General features: G+C 37.4%; 1 protein-coding gene across 1 annotated transcript in view; it reads right to left on the reverse strand.

The window, feature by feature from the left end:
- Window positions 1-2,707: 2,707 nt before the first annotated feature.
- The window catches only part of NNT (nicotinamide nucleotide transhydrogenase), a 68,831-nt gene continuing 53,419 nt past the window's right edge, over window positions 2,708-18,119 (reverse strand). Inside the window, exons 20-22 of the mRNA XM_083355099.1 lie at window positions 8,819-8,937; window positions 7,443-7,558; window positions 2,708-4,720 (exon numbers count right to left, since the gene is read on the reverse strand). Of these exons, the coding sequence (XP_083211225.1) occupies window positions 4,571-4,720; window positions 7,443-7,558; window positions 8,819-8,937 (385 nt within the window). The 3' untranslated portion in view covers window positions 2,708-4,570. The remainder of the gene's footprint in view (window positions 4,721-7,442; window positions 7,559-8,818; window positions 8,938-18,119) is intronic.

The following is an 18,119-nucleotide window of genomic DNA, read 5'->3' on the forward strand; positions in this document are numbered from 1 at the left end:
TATTGTTGTTTTTGTTATCTTATAGTTTATAGTTTATAGTTTATAGTTTATTTGATTTATATACCGCCCTTCTCCTTGGTAGGACTCAGGGCGGTTCACAGGGCATATATAAAAAACAAAAAACACTATACAAAAATTAAAAAAGAATTAAACCCTTGCCCAATAAAACAGTAATACAGATTAAAAACAATTAAAAACCCATAATCCCCATCAGGCCAGACCAGCTAATTCGAACAGATGGGTCTTCAGGCCCCGACGGAAAGTTCGAAGGTCTGGTGCCATCCGGAGCTCCACCGGCAATTGATTCCATAAAGCCGGGGCCCCCACAGAGAAGGCCCTCCCCCTGGGGGCCACCAGTCGACACTCCCTGACTGGCGGCACCCTGAGGAGGCCCTCTCTGTGGGAACGCACAGGGCGGAGGGGAGTCGATGCCGGCAGCAGGTGGTCCCTGAGGTAACCCGGACCCATGCCATGTAGGGCCTTAAAGATCGTAACCAACACCTTGAACCAACATCTTGCTATGCTTCAGATTATGTACTACCAAGTTGATGTCATCTCTGATCATATAGGCCTTCTCCATGATGATTTAGTAGATTAGAACCACATGTTTATATTTTTTATCCTGTGGATGGACAGACACAAGCAATTTCTAATTATCCACAATGCCCTAAATTCATAACAGGATTTTGTGGGAATTTGTGAATGATGGCAGATCTGTGATATAGAAAAGGGCACATGGAGGACACTTCATTAATGTTCCTCAAATCTAAAATCAACCAAATCTTAGAATGGAAAATATGCCAATTTAAAAATTGGCTTGGAGGAATTGCAATGAATGGCCATGTTTCCATGATCCTTGTCTACTCGAGTCCCCATGACAGAAGGTCCTACCAGATCAGGTTAATCAACTTGTTTTAGTGTCCGAGGCAAAAAAAAAATCTTACTTATGCCTCTTCTGGACTAAAGTATCAGTAGTAAAATTTTCTCTTTCATTTAGAATCTGTTACCCATGGAAGCCACTTTAGCTCTTCCTAAAGATGACAGTGATCCCAAGACATGTATCCATGTGATGCCTTCCAGATGTTCTGGATTTATCATGCTGACCATGCACTGAATTCCATATAACTTTTCGAGAATATATCTAAATGTAATGGACAAATAATGGATAAAAGGAACCTACCCTGATTGCAAATTCCAGAACTCTTTCAGAGCAGCTTATTGCTTAAATTGCTAAACATATAAATACATTTTAGGAATGTAGCACTCTAATTTTAGGAAACTATCAAAAAAACAAGAAAGTGAGAAGTTTGGAAATTGCTGATGCATGTTAAATTAACAGTTTACACTGTTAAGGAAAATCCAAATGGGACTTGCTTCAAATGCTCAAGGATGTAAACAAGGTACTATATAAACCATTATCTTCACGTTGAGGCTGGACAAAATTTTCTATTCTCCTATTGTGCAGTAAATAAAGTTTAACTTATCATTAAGAGTGTGGTTCTCCACTCACTAAAGGGTTTGAGGAATTTTCCCCAACAGTGGAAAGGTCAATCTACATTTATCTTCTATTACTGTCAAGGACTTGGGCCAAGATGTTTTGAAGCCTGAAATAAAGGAAATGTATTTTTTTTTGCTTCTGATGCTTAAAAGCCAACTGAGTTTTCAATCTTGAAAAATTTTACTTTTCAGTTTAGTAAAGGAGTGATGCAGTATGTGAGAGAAACAATTTAGTAAAGGAGTGATACAGTATGTGAGGGAAACAATATACATGAGAAAATGGCACATGCAGTACTCAAATGCAAGTGGTAATTATTTCCCTAGTAAAGACATTACTTTTGGTATACAATACTGATCTTTTGGTGGATGCAGAATGTTCAAATAGCTCTTAGTTTTGAATCAGTAAACTCAATTTACTACCCAGTTTAAGAGAACTAGTTTGGTCTAGTGTTTAGGAGACTTGAATTCCACCTTAGGCATAAAAGCTAGCTGGGTGACTTTGGCTCATTCACTATTTATTTATTTAATTGATTTTATATACCGCCCTATTCCCGAAGGACTCAGGGCGGTTTACAGGGCGAGTTAAAACAATACAAATAAGTACACTATCAATTCATATCAGGCTTGGGTGACAAGCCACAAGGTCAATTCCTGTCACAACCTCTTTATAAAACTGCTTAACTACTTTCACATCGATTCCCAATGAATTGCTGAACACCCACACATAGAAAGACATACAGATGATCCTACACAAAAGGTGCCAGGCTCTGAACAACCTCACTAGCAATGGACAATCATGAATAGGATTTGCACCCCACGTAATGTCTGCCAGAATTCACTGTATAAATGTATACCATAAATGTACACTGTATAAATGGAGTATAGCATCCTCCCCACAGTGTGACTACAGGGTTCCACCTCAAATCAAATCATGACTGGCTATAAGCTGAGGTCGTATACAGATCCAATTTCTGATTTCTTTCAAATAAATGATGTGCTTCAATTATTAGAAGGCCTAGACATTGTTATATAAATATAGATCTTTTTTAACATTAATATTTTACTGTTTTTCTGATTTAAGTGGAATGTTAATATACATTGTAAGTTCATGTATGTTATGTCATATGATAAATAAACATGTAAAAAATTAACACTAGATGCCCACTAAAATCTACACCTTTATTTGAAAAAATAATCAGGCAGGGAAAAATTTTTGCAGAATAGATATTTTGTTCACTTTTTTTATTTAAATAATTCTCTCCTGTTACATAATATAAACCCAATTCTAACATTGGCAATTGTAATTTGCATTTTCTTAGAAATGGTTTGCGTATCTTCAAATTAAAACAATATATTAAAACAAGACAAAGGCTACAGTTTTAAGGCAGCATTAAATAATCCAAGGTTAACTTCACTGATGCTCTTCTTCTAGGTCACATTCGCATGCAGGCTGTACATAGAAATGTATAGCACCAACGCAATGAAGGTAAGGTCCCCAAACAAATCTTGCTAAAACAGAGCTGCCCTGTTGTGGCTCAAGTTTCCTTATACAGCAGAATAATCTACTGATGTTTCACTATTAGTTTTTTCTAAACAGCTAAAAAAGGACAGAATTAAAAAAGAGAAACATTGAACATCATCTAGCTGAGTGCTTTTTCTGAAAAGTTCTATTAAAACAAATGGAATTTCATTAAAAACATTTTCTCTTGATTCTGTGGATCTGGAAGCTCAAACTGGATTTAGTTCACTGTTATAAGTTGATATTCCACATAGAGGAAGCTCAACATATGAAGACAGGAGGTAGCTAAATGGGTATAATTTTCATTTGCTATTAAATTAAGAGGTCATAAGCCCAATGATAAAATCAGGATTTATAAACAGTCAAGTTGGGCTAAGTTTAACTCACTTCATAGTAGGCTGTTTTGCCCAGATGTTAAGGCTTTCTAACACAGTTACAGCTATTTATTTTGCCTCTGTCAGTACAGATGCTTGCTACATCATTATGCAAACATAACAAATTCATTTCATTTACATCTGAGTTTCACTCAAGTGCACTAAACATATTCAAGACTGCGCTGGAAGCCACTAAAAAAATCTATTTATCACTATACTGAAGCTTCCAACAGTTGTATTATTTAAAGTAAAAAGACCAGTCATCTGAATTTTGTGTGTGAGATTGTGTACATGTGTGTGTTTCTCAAAGCTGACTGCCTTAGCACATTTGTTCAAATAAATTATGAACTTAAAAGGTATTTCCAAGAGTCTGAAATTTCATTTTATACCAAACATATGTTTAACACCTTCTGTAAATGCATTAAATGTACTATAAATGTATCAAAATGGATTTCAAGTGGCCATCATCATTACCAACTTTATCATCATTTTTTTGTTTAGAATCATGTAAGTAGATGCTCATAAAATACTGTAGAGAATAAGGAAGATGACTTTGACTGAGATATGCAAAAAACATTACTTAAGCAAAAGGGATTGAAGCATTTTTTTTTAAAGTCCACAAGAAGATAACATTCAAAAGTGGCTCAGGCAGATGCCTCCCTAATTCACTGAAGGAAGAGGAGGTGCAGCACAATCAGATACACAAGATTCTGTTATTACAGCCAAACTCAAAGTAGTCTTCCTGCAGAGCTAATTTCCAGGTCTGGTCTACGTAGTGGGGCTGATCAATATCCTGTTCAGGATCTGAAATCTTGATTAGCAAATTGTTTCCCTTATATCTTATGTCACATAAAATAGATTCTCCAAATTCCTGAGTCTCATTGTGTTAAATTGTGGTTGCCAAAGGAAAATTCCTCTAAAATAGACTGCATTCAGCTGTATGTATTCCAGGTTCTGATCTGCTCAAGAATGTTCACGTCAATGTTTCAATGTTTTGCTTTTTGTTTTTCCTGCTCTTTTGTAAAAAACAAAAATTCTCTGCATTTCTGGACCTTAATGTTCCTTTTTTTTAGATCTTCATTTCAAGAACACTTGCTAACCTTTACCTTTTAACATGGATACATAACACTTTTTAGATATATTTTTTTGTTCATACTGGCCAAAGAGTATATTTTAATATTTAATTCTGGTATAACTCCCTCATTTTGGCCTGCAGACCATCACAAGTCTTCTTAGCATCCCCTAGAAGCATAGCAGTGTTGGGCTTGTAAAAGATGGGGTTGTCAACGGCTGCATATCCAACACCTAGAGATCTCTTCATAACAATCACCTGAAACAAAGACTTTTGCGTTATATATACAGCATCTTTACAGACATTCATAAAATCAGCATTAAGAAAAAGATGAACTAATATGTTAGGTTGTAGAAATCTGTTATTTGTTTATTTATTAAATTTATATGCCATCCATCTCACTATCTAAACTGATTCTGGGTGGCTTACAATGCTATAAAAACATAAAAATAAAAACCTTAACAATAATTGAACAAAGGCTAAAAACCAAGAGGACAAAATGGTGCGGGGTTGGACTTTTATCCTTCTATCACTCGACCAATCATCTTCAGCCTAGTATGCCGCCATCTGAGCCCCAGGCCAACTGGCAGAGCCAGGCTTTAAGGCCTTCCAAAAGGCCAGAAGAGTGGAGACAAATCTCACTTCCAGTGGCAAAGTGTTTCAGAGATGGAGGCCAAGACACAGAACATCCTAGCTCCATGGACCCTCAGGGTTTAGACAAAGTCTGTGTGTTCCCCCCCCCCTCCAGGTACTGCAAAATGGCAGCACAACAAAATTTGGGTTGCCCAGGATGGAAATGTAAAAGCTAAATACCTCATTCTGTGGTATTGGATAATCTCAGCCAGCATTTTCATGTAGATGTTAAAAAGGAGCAGAGAGAGCACCATACTAATGGTACACCACAAAGGAATGGCCATGTGCTGGAACTTTCATCTTCAGACTTATACAGTGCTATTTTAATACTGCCTTTGATTGATTTATAGACATCTTATATACTGTTTTTTCTGATTGTTGTTAGCCACCCAGGGTTCATATGTAAGATGAGGCAGCAATATGTATTTTCTTAAATAAACAAATGTAGCCAGCTAATGAACTCTTTATCAAATGTAACTCAGAGATGATATGTATAGGGTAGATTTAATTATATCACACAATCACAGATACTATAAGTGGGATAGATTTAATTCCTTTACAAAACTAAGGATAGGACAGGCAATCTATAGGCTTTATAGAAACCTATTCCAATCTCAAAGATTGAGGGCAATAGAAGAAGGGGACGACAGAGAATGAGGTGGCTGGATGGAGTCACTGAAGCAGTAGGCGTGAGCTTAAATGGACTCCAGAAGATGGTAGAGGACAGGAAGGCCTGGAGGAACGTTGTCCATAGGGTCGCGATGGGTCGGACACGACTTCGCAACTAACAACAACAACAACAATTCCAATCTCTTGCTGAATTTAGAATCCACTAAATCTACAATAAGAGACATCCAGTATTTTTTTTTAAAACCCAGCAAGAGAGAACCCATCACTGTTCTAGAAAGACCATTTCACTGTTTTAATAGTTCTTGCCATCAAGAAACTCCTCATAATAATCATCATGTATTTACCTTTCTTTTAATTTCAACCCATGGTACCCTAATCCTGTTCTTAGCTTTTAAGATATCTGTAGATAACTACCAGATCTCCTTTCAGTCGTTTTACAAGCTAGTCCTGGCTTCTTTAAAATTTCCTCTAGGTGGTTGGTTTTCAAACTCTTTATTATTCTGATAATTTCCTCTGAATCTACTCCAGCTTTAACTCCCAGAACTAGATAAATATTCCAAGTGTGATATAACCAGGACAAAGCACCATAGAACCATTATCTGTCATAATCTGGGCACCATCCTTTCCTTAATACAGCCCAAGATTCCCTTGATCTTTTTAACTGCTGCATCACAGCAACTTTTTCACCACATGGGGTTCCCTGAAATTTTATGCTTCTGATTTTTATCTCTCCCTCTCATTACAATGAGTTTTAGGCTGTTACATTTTTCCAAAACATTCCAAAATGTATTATTTCTTCAAAACACCATAGAAAGGATTCTACTTGTTATGTAACATAATTTCTAAGGATTATCTATGGATTGTGGTGATAGAGGATATACAGAGCTCTGGCTGATAATTACTGGCCCTCATTTTTTAAAAAGCAAATATAAGGAAGAAACCTTTCGTCAATTACAACTAAGGAAAGCTAAAAGAGCCTTGGTGGAGCAGAGGGCTAATGCCTCCTTAAGTAACACCAGCTGCCTGCAATTAGTGCAGGTTCGCGTCCCACCAGGCTCAAGGTTGACTCAGCCTTCCATCCTTCCGAGGTAGGTAAAATGAGGACCCAGATTGTTGGGGGCAATTAAGCTGACTTTGTAATAATGCCGCTGGGGGTGTGTGTGTGTGAAAGCCCTAATAAGCAGGCATATACATAGAATGAAGGCTACTGCTAAGCTTGTAAGCCGCCCTGAGTCTTCGGAGAAGGGCGGGATATAAATGGAATTAAAATAAAAAATAAAAAAATAAAATAAAAGGTCTTTTAAAAATAATTTTGATGGTATCCACTTTTTCCACCTATCAGTTCTTCATGATCTCAAGACGATATGGGGTTCTTGGCCAATGGATCAAAGAATGCAGCTGACAACACAATTGCTTTTCCCCATCAAAAATCATGGTTTTAACTGTGTACTTTTAGTATACCCATCAGTCCACTAAAAATAGTGGGGTGAGGAAAAAAGGGTGCTAATAGCACGGCCTCCAGTGGACAGTTTTCAAATAATTGTATTCTTTTCTTTTATCATCTTACGTACTCCTCTACACTTATTAGCATTTTGACTTAAGCTGTTCACAGCAAAAAAAGAAGAGCTGTGGGATATCAGCAGATCTCTGAATAAGTAAATGACTTTAAAGAATTCAATAAAGTGTGGAATTTCTACTATGATGTTTTGTCACTCACCTGCTTTGCCTTCCAAACTTCAAGAACAGGCATTCCAGCAATGATAGAATTTGGATCTTCTTGGGCAGCTGAATTAACCGTGTCATTAGCTCCAATGACAAGGACCAGATCCGTTTCTGCAATAAAAATAGAAGGGAAAAAACACATATTAATGAATAGAACTCCAATTATTATAAGTAACATCTTAAATTCTGGATTAGACATCTCTTAATCCGAAGTCCCTCCTCCCACTAAGAACTATGCATGGGCAAGAATGATGCTCCCTAAAACTAGATCTTGGAACAAACAACACATTTGTTTTACTTCAAGTTGAAAAACATTGGACATAAATAATGGCTGTTTTAATAGTGAGTACTACCTTCAAATTAGTATTATTTAGGTTAATAGTCGGGGTGCACAAGAGCAAACCTTCTCGAATTTGCTTCTAATGCAACTTTCTGCTAAGTGAACCAGGTTAGCTCCAAACTGCAATTTCTCAGAGGCCAGATAACTGTTAGGCAGAATTTAGTCTTGTTTGTTAAAAAAAAAAGTTCTAACTAGTGTTTATTTCTCTTTTATTTTTATATTGTTATTAGGTTGTAATCCTAACTGACTTTGGCATATCCTAGCAAGTTTAGGCTTGTATTTGGACAGGAGACTGTCAGGAAATCTCAACATTATGTTAGATTGAAACAAAAACAATCTGGAAAAAGGCAAAGGCAAATTACTTTTGCATTGTTCCTAAGAAAATTTAACAGGCACATTCATGAAGTCAACAGAATTCAAATTTGACTCTAGCAGGTTTCCACTTCTAACATCAGTTGGTTTGAGCATTAATTTTAAAGAAAGCTTTAGATGCAAACATAATAATTGCAGACATATAAATTTAATATATTATGTTTGGCCATACATTCAGTCAGATATTTAGAATGGACTTGGCATTTTTATCTATCAAGCCTTTTTTTCCAAGGACTTGGGATACACAGATGTTGTTGTTTGATAAAGGTATCATCACAGAATGTAAACTGTTTCAAGTAAAATTGCTTCTTGCAATTGACTCATGGTAATTTTGTCAATGCCAAAGGTGTCCAAGTGGCACTCCAGACATTTTCGGATTGGACTCAAAGTCCATGTTAGTATATTATGATTGGTCACACAGTCAGCCAGATATTTAGACTGGATTTGCATTCCATCAACCGAGTCCTTCCCAAGGACCTGATAGTTTAATGGTGCTAAAAGTACAATCTCAGGATATAAGCTGTTCCAACTAAAGCTGTATTTTGGAATTATTATTATTATTACTTATAATATACACAAACTAGTAAAATATTAGACTACTTTTTAGAAAAAACAAAATATTTGTTGCAAAAATGCAACTGTTATCATCTTTCACTCACCTGGAAAATCTTCATTAATTTCATCCATTTCTAGAACAATGTCATATGGTACACCGGCTTCTGCAAGCAATACGTTCAGTTGTCCAGGCATACGACCTGCCACAGGATGAATACCAAACCTAAGATGATGAAAGAATTGGTGGGCTCATTTACTGAATGTTCAAAAAACATCATAAGTGTGTTAGCCATTTTGTTATTCACTATCACAACAAATTTTAATGGTATAAATCCACAGTTGAGAGACGGGAGCCTAAGCTTAAGAAAATAATTTATTCAATGTTACATCCAAGTAGAGTTCAATAGTTCAATATAGTTACCAAAGATCTAATTGATCATACTATCCAATACCCTCTCTTTCTGTCCCTCTCTTTCTGTCCAACCTCCCTCCCTAGATATCCTGGGTTCATCTGGCCTTTGAATGGCATACAGAAGGGCATATTCCAAAAACTGTGCAAGATTACAGGAAATATTAAATTTGATGAAGTTTAAATTGTATTAATAAAACAAGTAATATGATTGTTCCTAAAGAAATCAATATAGTTTGTCCTGTTGTATAAAGAATTATATTTTAATGACAGCTTTTGAAAGAGTAGCCTTTGGCTTATAGGTTATATATCTTTTGGTTAGCAGAATATAATATACTAGAATATTGGAAGAGAGAATGAGTTATTCCGAAAAAGGAAATTTTCTTTTTATAACAAGTATGAAGCTTCTGTGTTATTTCAAATATAACAGTTCTTGACTTACAACCGTTCAGCAACTGAAATTATAATGAGGCTGAACAAAGGGACTTATGAGCTGTACCTGAAGTCATGGAATCTGGTCACAGTTACAAAATTTTAGCATTTGGCAATCAGCCTGCCCTTAAAACTGACCACAAGAATGCTGCAGCCAGCTTCTCCCGCTTATCTTCTCAAACATCCCACCCCGTTAGGTACCTTGGGCCAACCCTCTCACCCAGCTGACTCTCTGCAGGTCTTGGCTCTGCTTCTCATCCCACTGGGTCTCATACCTCCTCCATGCCACCCCCCATCACATCTCGCTTTATTTGGGAAGGAGAAGATACCAATCTGCCAAGCAGCCTTCCTATACAGAGGCTGCATGCCGCTGTCCCGGAAGCGGGTGCCACTTTGAAAAGTAGCCTTGATTTTCACAATCTGAGAATTGTGACTGCTCCCAAAAATGATGCCCGCTTCCAGGATGGCACCACATGGCCTCTGTACAGGAAGACTGCATGATGACTTGGTAAGTGGATCAAAGGAGGAGGGTTGGGAAGCATACCTAAGGTCTGCAGGAACCCAGCCATGTGGGAGATATTCCTAAGAGTGTGGGGCTCAGCGGAAGAGGAAATGCAGGGTGCTTCACAGGGTGGGGGAGGCCCAGGTCTGGTCCACCTATGAGCTGGGGGAGCTGCTGCAGTGCTGCAGATATGCTCCCAGGGTGTATCCCATCTTCTGAGCCCCTCCCTCTCTGTTTAACAACCACAAGGAGGAAAGCAGAGATTATGATCATTAAGCAAGTTGATCATATGGATGCCTCACTTAATGACCACAATTTACGACCATAATGGCCAGCCTGCATTATAGTCACAGGCTATGCCCTACCTCTACGAGTATTTTCTGTTTTCTGATTGTTCATGACCTTGTTAAGTGAATGGCTTATTTACTATGTTACATTTCCAACTGAGATTCCTTTTCAATTGCTGTTTGCCTTATAGATTAAAATGTACAGATGCTGCAACTATCTTCATAAGCACTTACACTGCGAATGGAGTAAAACAGCCATAAGGATGATGAGCATTTTGCTTACAAAAAAACATTAAAAAACTGCACAGAGCCATGAGACAGAGAAAGGGCAAGGTGGGGGGAGAGGAAATATCTGCTATCATTCTACCGAAGACCAGATGTAGAATCAGATATACAACAGCGGACCAAATAGGGCAAAATATTAGGGAGCTTAAAGTTTCAGCCAGCCACTAAGTAACTCAAGCCATGTGAAACAATCCTGATTCTTTCCAGAAAATGTGAAGTGCAAGAGTTTTCAGAATTTCTGCACTGAAGTATATTAGAATTCAGGCAACTAATAACATTATATTTAAACAGTTTTTAATTATGGTGCATATTTGGATTTTATACACTATTAGCAATTCTGAAAGCAACATATCCTTTCTTGAAATCATGCCAAGTATTTTGAAAGAATATACACATCTGCAAATTGAGATCTATCAAGCCTTCAAAAGTAACTGCATTTTTTTTCCAAGGCACAGGAGTTTTTGTTTACTTGAACTGTTGAAGTTCAGCCAAGAGAAACCCAGTGAGTCCAATAAAGATGTTCCTTAACAATAGGTCACTGGCAAGCTTCTAATTCAGGCTTCCACACTAGTCTGAGATACAAGGAGACTGTCAGTATCATCATAATAGATTATATTTTATTCAGATTTGCCTCTGTTATCAAGGACCGGATCAAGCCCTTAAAAATGCTCATCATCCTTATTTGGTTTTTAATTTTGCCATCAAGATACATCAAGATGGTGTCAACTCTTAGTAGCCACAAACACAGGTCTCCAAATTGATCTGTCCCCAATCTCACTCTTCAGGTCTTTCAACCGTGCACCAATTACCACTGTAATCTAGTCTATTCACCTTGCTGCTATCATTCTCTTATCTTTCTTATCATGGATGATTTCTCAAGACAGCTAGACTTTTCAATTCTTTGCATAATGTGTCCAAAGTAGGATTATTTGACTTATTTGTGCCTCAAGTGTTAGGTCTGAATTTATTTGTTCAATGATCCATTTGTTTCTTTTCCTAGCTGCTGATGGTATTATTATTATTATTGTTCTCAGGAGTCTTCCTAACATCAAAAAGGGTCAATATTGCTTCTTTAAAGTCCCACTTTCATTTTCAAAGAATGTCACAAGCGAAACTACTGCCTTCACAATTTTGTTCTCTGTACTGTACATCACAAATACCTCAACTCTTTTTATTTCCCTTTAAAGCAAGGGTGGAAAAACTGGAAGTCATATCATCACATGTGGCTCCTGACTGAGCATTTCCCCCCCCCCTCCGGTCCCTTCTAACCACTATGCCAAAATTTGGCAGCAATATGTCCCATCAAATTGACGCTAGAAACACACAAAGCCTGAAACAGGTGTTATGTCATTTGGTCAATCATTTCCAACAAAAGCCCAAATAATAAAAAGCCTAAATTAAAAATAATCTAAAAAAAGTATCACAGCACTGTAATGAGGTCTTCAATTCTTGCTCCACAAGATTGCCCATCCATTCTTCACAATGCCTTGACTTCAAAGTCATGTGTTCCAGATAAGCCTTGCATGGTTAGTATGTTCTTAGGTTTTTTTTAATCCATATTGTATTCCTGAAGCATAAAAAGTGTGTTTCCAAGAAAAATGGCAGCAGAGTTCAAACACAGAATGGAAAGAGAAAGGAGTGTGGCAATATATGATGCAACAAACTTATAAAACTCTTCATAAAGATGAAAAATGTTTTGAAAAAACAACTAGACATCAAGCAGATGTAGCTTACTAGCATCACTTGTGTCTCCAGAAATTTGGCAAAAGCTACAACAGTTATTTGCACATGGATTATTAATGAAATTATAGCAAACAAGTTCTGGGATAAGTTAGACATATGAGCTTGCATTGTGCCAATAATCACTGCATATATTTTCCAGCTTTATGTAATAATGAATCTGGCTGCCTGCCAGCAGAACAATCTTGTGCACACAAACTGGACTGTCCTTCTATTCAGTATAGAAGACCCAATGTCCACTATGCCAGCTATATCTGTTATCAACAACAATAGCCATTTCCAGTGAATAAGGAAGGCACAGGAAAACTCATTCTGATCAGCAATATGGTCAGGTTTCAGGAAAAAAATGGCTATAACTAAACAGTCACGAGGAGTCAAGTATAAACATCAAGTAAGCTTGCTTGAAGTATTTCCCAACCTTTCCCAAGCATGGCTGGCTGGCGAATTCTGGGAGTTGAAGTCCACACATTTTCAAGTGGCCAAATTTGTTCAACTCTAGTTTAAATTAACATCCAAAGCAGAGGTTCTGCTTATTTTAAACTATGGTCTAGAGCAGGGGTAGGCAACCTTGGCTCTTTTATGACTCATGGACTTCAACTCTCAGAATTCCTGAGCTGGAAGTCCACGAGTCATAAAAGAGCCAAGGTTGCCTACCCCTGCTCTAGAGAAACCAGCAAAGATTAATCACAGTTAAGATATTAAAACTGCTGTTATTTTAAGTAAGTGAAGGCTCTGAATTTTACAGTAATGCTAAGGCTGGAAAAGGCGATAGATCCCCAGGCTCAAAGTCTTATTTCCTTAATGCTAAACTATGGTTTATCATTACATCCAAAGCAGGCCAGTGTTATTTCTCCAATTTCATGGAATTGGGAAACACAGGTTAGACTATTATTATTATTCTAAGCAACGATAAGTTAGCCACACATAATTTTTTTTAGATCCATGGAAAACTGCAGAAAAAGCACTGTCAGTGTAAGAGCATTGAAGCTTGTCAGTAGTTTTGTGCTGACACAACGTTTGTATTGCACACACTGATCTCCTAATATACTGATACTGAAAAAATACTGAGCAGGCAGTATGAATAAAAAAAGGCTTGCGGGTCATATACAATGTCACATTGTATTGAATCTGAAAAAAATAATGAAAGAAGAAGCAAAGAACATAATTACATGATCGGCATTTTAAAATAATTCCAAATTGCTATTGTAAGAGTGCAGCTCTGCACATTTTTTCTATTTTCAAATTAAAATATATAGATCATTACTATTATCTTTATGTTATTTTGGAAACAAGATTTTAGAACATCTCAATACAAATTTAAATAGGGGTCAGGACACAGAATAAGGAAATTATGCAGCGATGTATTGAAATTTAGCAAATTTGAGTATATCTTATGCTCAAGGGAGATTACAATATAATTCTGAAAAACACAAGCATACAATTCTGGTCACAGCCTCCAAGTCACTCTTGGCTTATAAAGAAGAGAGGAGGGACAGAACATCACCCAATAAATAAAGTTTTACAAGTCCTTGAATGAGCATATAGAAATAGAAATTTACAGCGCCTTGCAGATGTTTGTGATACCACTGAAAAGTAAGTCCAATGAATTATAAAATACAAAAGCATATCTAAGGTTGCAAAAATCCTTTCTCAACCATAAGAAAGACAGAAATAGTGTTACTTTAGGCTCTCAGACTATAGCACAATAAACACTTTATTAACAGTTTGCTGTGTTTATATTTTATTAAGTGGGGATATATTTATACTTAGGGGGGGGAAATTCATTTTCTGCATTACTGGTTTATGTATGATCCAACTGTTACATGAATTCTAAATTTTAAGATTGTGTTTAATACAATATGTTACTGAAATAGCTCAGAATAACATTTTATGAAGAACATTGTATTGTTTTTAACAAATCAAAAGAGCATTCGGAGATCCAGAGTCTTAGTGCAGTTGAACTACTATAACATCACTGCTGGGAAATCTGATTTCATGACCAAATTCTATATACCCTTATTAGGGTGGTAGGGAGGAAGAAGCAAAAAGGAAACAAACAAAAAAAAACATCTTTGCCAGGAATCAACACCTAGATAATCAGAGATTAACACTAAGATTAACACCAAGAAAAGATAATCAAAAAACAGATCTGCGAACAACTAGAAGCAAACAAAGTCATAACCAGGAGCCAGCACGGGTTTGTTAAAAACAGATCATGCCAAACCAATCTTATTTCATTCTTTGATAAAGTGACTAAACTAGTAGACCAGCGAAATGCTGTGGACTTAGTATACTTAGATTTCAGTAAGGTATTTGATAAAGTAGACCACAACCTATTTCTTGGTAATCTAGAAAAAGATGGAATATACAACATCACCACCAGATGGATCTGTAGCTGGCTGACAACCCATACTCAACGAGTAGTCCTCAATGGCACTACATCCAAATGGAGAGAAGTAAGCAGTGGGGTACCACAAGGTTCCGTCTTAGCCCAGTACTCTTCAATATCTTCATAAATGACTTAGATGAAGGAATTTAAGAGGAACTCATCAAATTTGCAGATGATACCAAACTGACAGGAGTAGCCAACACCCCTGAAGACAAATTCATGATCCAAAAAGATCTAGAACAATGGACCCAATCCAACAAAATGAGTTTCAATGTGGAGAAAAGCAGTTTTACATTTAGGCAGGAAAAATCAAAGGTACAAGTACAGATTGGGTGAGACCTGGCTTAAAAACAGTAACTGTGAGAGGGACCTTGGAGTCCTAATGGACGGTCACTTGACTATGAGCCAGCAGTGTGCAGCAGCAACTGAAAAAGCTAATACCATCCTGGGTTGTATAAACAGAGGCATAGAATCAAGATTGCGTGAACTATTAGTACCGCTTTATAAAAACCCTAGTAAGACCATACCTGGAATACTGCACCAATTTTGGTCACCATATCACAAAAAAGATGTTGAGAGTTTGGAAAAAATTCAGAGAAGAGCAACTAAGATGATCAAAGGCTTGGAGACTAAAACATATGAAGAACGGCTGCAGGACTTGGGTTTGGCTAGTCTAAAGAAAAAAAGAAATAGGGGAGACACGATAGCAGTATTCCAGTATCTGAGGGGCTGCCTCAAGGAAGAGGGGGTCACTTTGTTCGCCAGAGCACCAGAGGGAAGGACAAGAAACAATGGTTGGAAACTGATCAAAGAAAGAAGCAACCTGGTATTAAGGAGAAACTTCCTGACAGTGAGGACAATAAACCAGTGGAACAGCTTGCCTCCAGAAATCATGGGCACTCCATCACTGGATATTTTTAAGAAGAGACCAGACATTCACCTGTCTGAGATGGTATAGGTTCTCCTGCTTGATCAGCAGGCTGGACTAGAAGACCTCCAAGGTCCCTTCCTGCTCTATTCTATTCTATTAATGCTAGATAAACAATCAAGTAGTAAACCATATCTCAGTCAAGGAAGTATTAACTCAGACAAACAACCTAACAGTGAACAGCCTAATCAAGAAACCACCAAGAACATTCCCATGACACTGACAAGGCAAGCCACCACAGTAGTCCTCGATTTATAACCACAATGGAATCCAAAATTTCTGTTGCTAAGTGAGATAGTTGCTAAGTGATTTTTGCCCCATATTAGAACCTTTCTTGCCAGTTGTTGAGTGAATCACTGCAGTTGTTAGATTAGTAACACAGTTGTAAAGTGAATCTGGCTTTCCCATAGACTTTGCTTGTCAGAAGGTTACATGACTCCGGTTGCCAGATATCCTAATTTTAATCACGTGTCCATGGGGATGCTGCAATAGTCATAACTGTGAAAAATGGTCATAAATCATTTTTTCAGTGTTTTTGTAACTTCAAATGGTCACTAAACAAATGGATGTAAATCAAAGACTGCCTGTAGTATATAACAACAACAGCAACTTTTATTGATTAGCCCTTGGGCCATATCAAAGTACAAAGTTCCAGCAACAAACCGTCACCAAAACTAGATAAAAGCAATCCGAAATGGAATTTGATAAAATACAATTTCTGTAGTATATAAACAGGGAGCAAACACTCTTCTCTTCTAGCACTGGTGTTACCTACTTGGGTAATGAAACATCTTCAAGAAAACAACCAAATTCAGAGGACCCCACTATCCACCCAAGTTTATGCTCCACTTATGGTTTCCTTGACTTGGAAACTCAAACTGAGGGGCTTCATCCGGAAGGTTATTAGCTTTTGGAGTTTATAAGCAATCAACCATTTGAGGTCCACTCAGTAAGCACAGAAGATGCAGGAGGGAGCAGATATTTCCAAGACAGCACCCAGCCCTACAACATACTGAGACCAAAGACATGAACACCTGTCACTAAACCATGTCTGCATCTAGTCCTATGTCCTTGCTTCTTGTTCTGTCTTTTGTTTCTTCAACTCAAATTGGCTGGCTAACGTATTTGGATTTTGACTCCTGGACCATTGTGGATTAACCCTGTTAAATTTGACTTTGGAGTGAGTCCAGCAAGACTTCTGCACAGCTGGCCTTTATGTCTGACTGCTTGCTACTTGCCAGTAAGCCAGTTCAAATCAAGTTGGCATACATATGCTCAGTCTGGAACAGTACATCATTGTTGTATGCTAAGATTTAATCTTGGTTATTTGTTATTTTTCAATTAAAACACCAACTGATGAAAATAAATATTGGTGAGAATATACAGTATACTATACAGAGTTTTCCCATACTCTCTGTCAGCTTTCAAGTATGGTTGTTCCTACATTCACCTGAAAGTTACTCAGCCAAGACTTCAAGGAAAAATAACATTTTTAGAACATACTACATCCATTTACAAGGCGCCTATTATATGAAGTAAGAGTAGGAATTGAGAAGAAGGGAGAGAAGTAGAAAAAAAGTATACACACACAAACACACATAATTTTTGACTGAATTTATTAATACATCAAAGATGGAATTTGCTATGAAGGAGAACTTTATGATAAATGGTGAGGTTAGGAAATATTTTAATAAATTCAGGCAGGCTTTACCTCTACCCTGGCATCTTTCTGAATCAGAAAATTTGGCACAAGTACTAATAAACCACAACTGTGTTCCATTCAGAACATGCTATAGCTGTGGAGAAGTTTTGCCAAAAAAGCAGTGCCTTGCCATCAGGCAACCTGTCAGGCAGTGTGACAGACACTGTCTTCCTTACCAGCACACAGATATTATGCACTGATGACAACTGTGTGTCCATGCTGGCATTTTATCTGTCACAGATATGTAAATATGTCATTACATCTGGATGCAAAGTGGGCAGAGACCTAAGGCTCCATGGGCCTACAGGAAGGAGAGGGTGAACAGCTGCACTCAATAAACACCATGATGAAAGACCCAACTTACCACAAACAGAAAATACAGATTTCTTTCATTAAAGCCCTCTAGGTAATGGTTGTGGCAAACGCTTGCCAAAACGGGCTTTAAGAACTAATGCAGTTACATCAAAAAGTTCCAGTCTCTCCAGCACAAAGCTCTGATATACAAAAGCTGAGGCTTTTATGCTTTCTGTCACAGAGTAAAAATAAAATCAAAGTGAAAAACTAGCCCACACAGGAGCCAAAAAGAAAAAAAAAAGATTAAGGGAGGGACAAGGAAAAGGGCAGTCAAATTCTGTTTGGCTGGTGGGTTAATTCCTGCTATAAGAAGCAAAGTGATGGTTTCTTAGATCCAACCACAAGTATGTTCACACTAGAATTTAACTGCTAGAATT

This window comes from Vipera ursinii (genome assembly GCF_947247035.1).
Source record: "Vipera ursinii genome assembly, chromosome: 2".
Classification (NCBI taxonomy): domain Eukaryota; kingdom Metazoa; phylum Chordata; class Lepidosauria; order Squamata; family Viperidae; genus Vipera; species Vipera ursinii.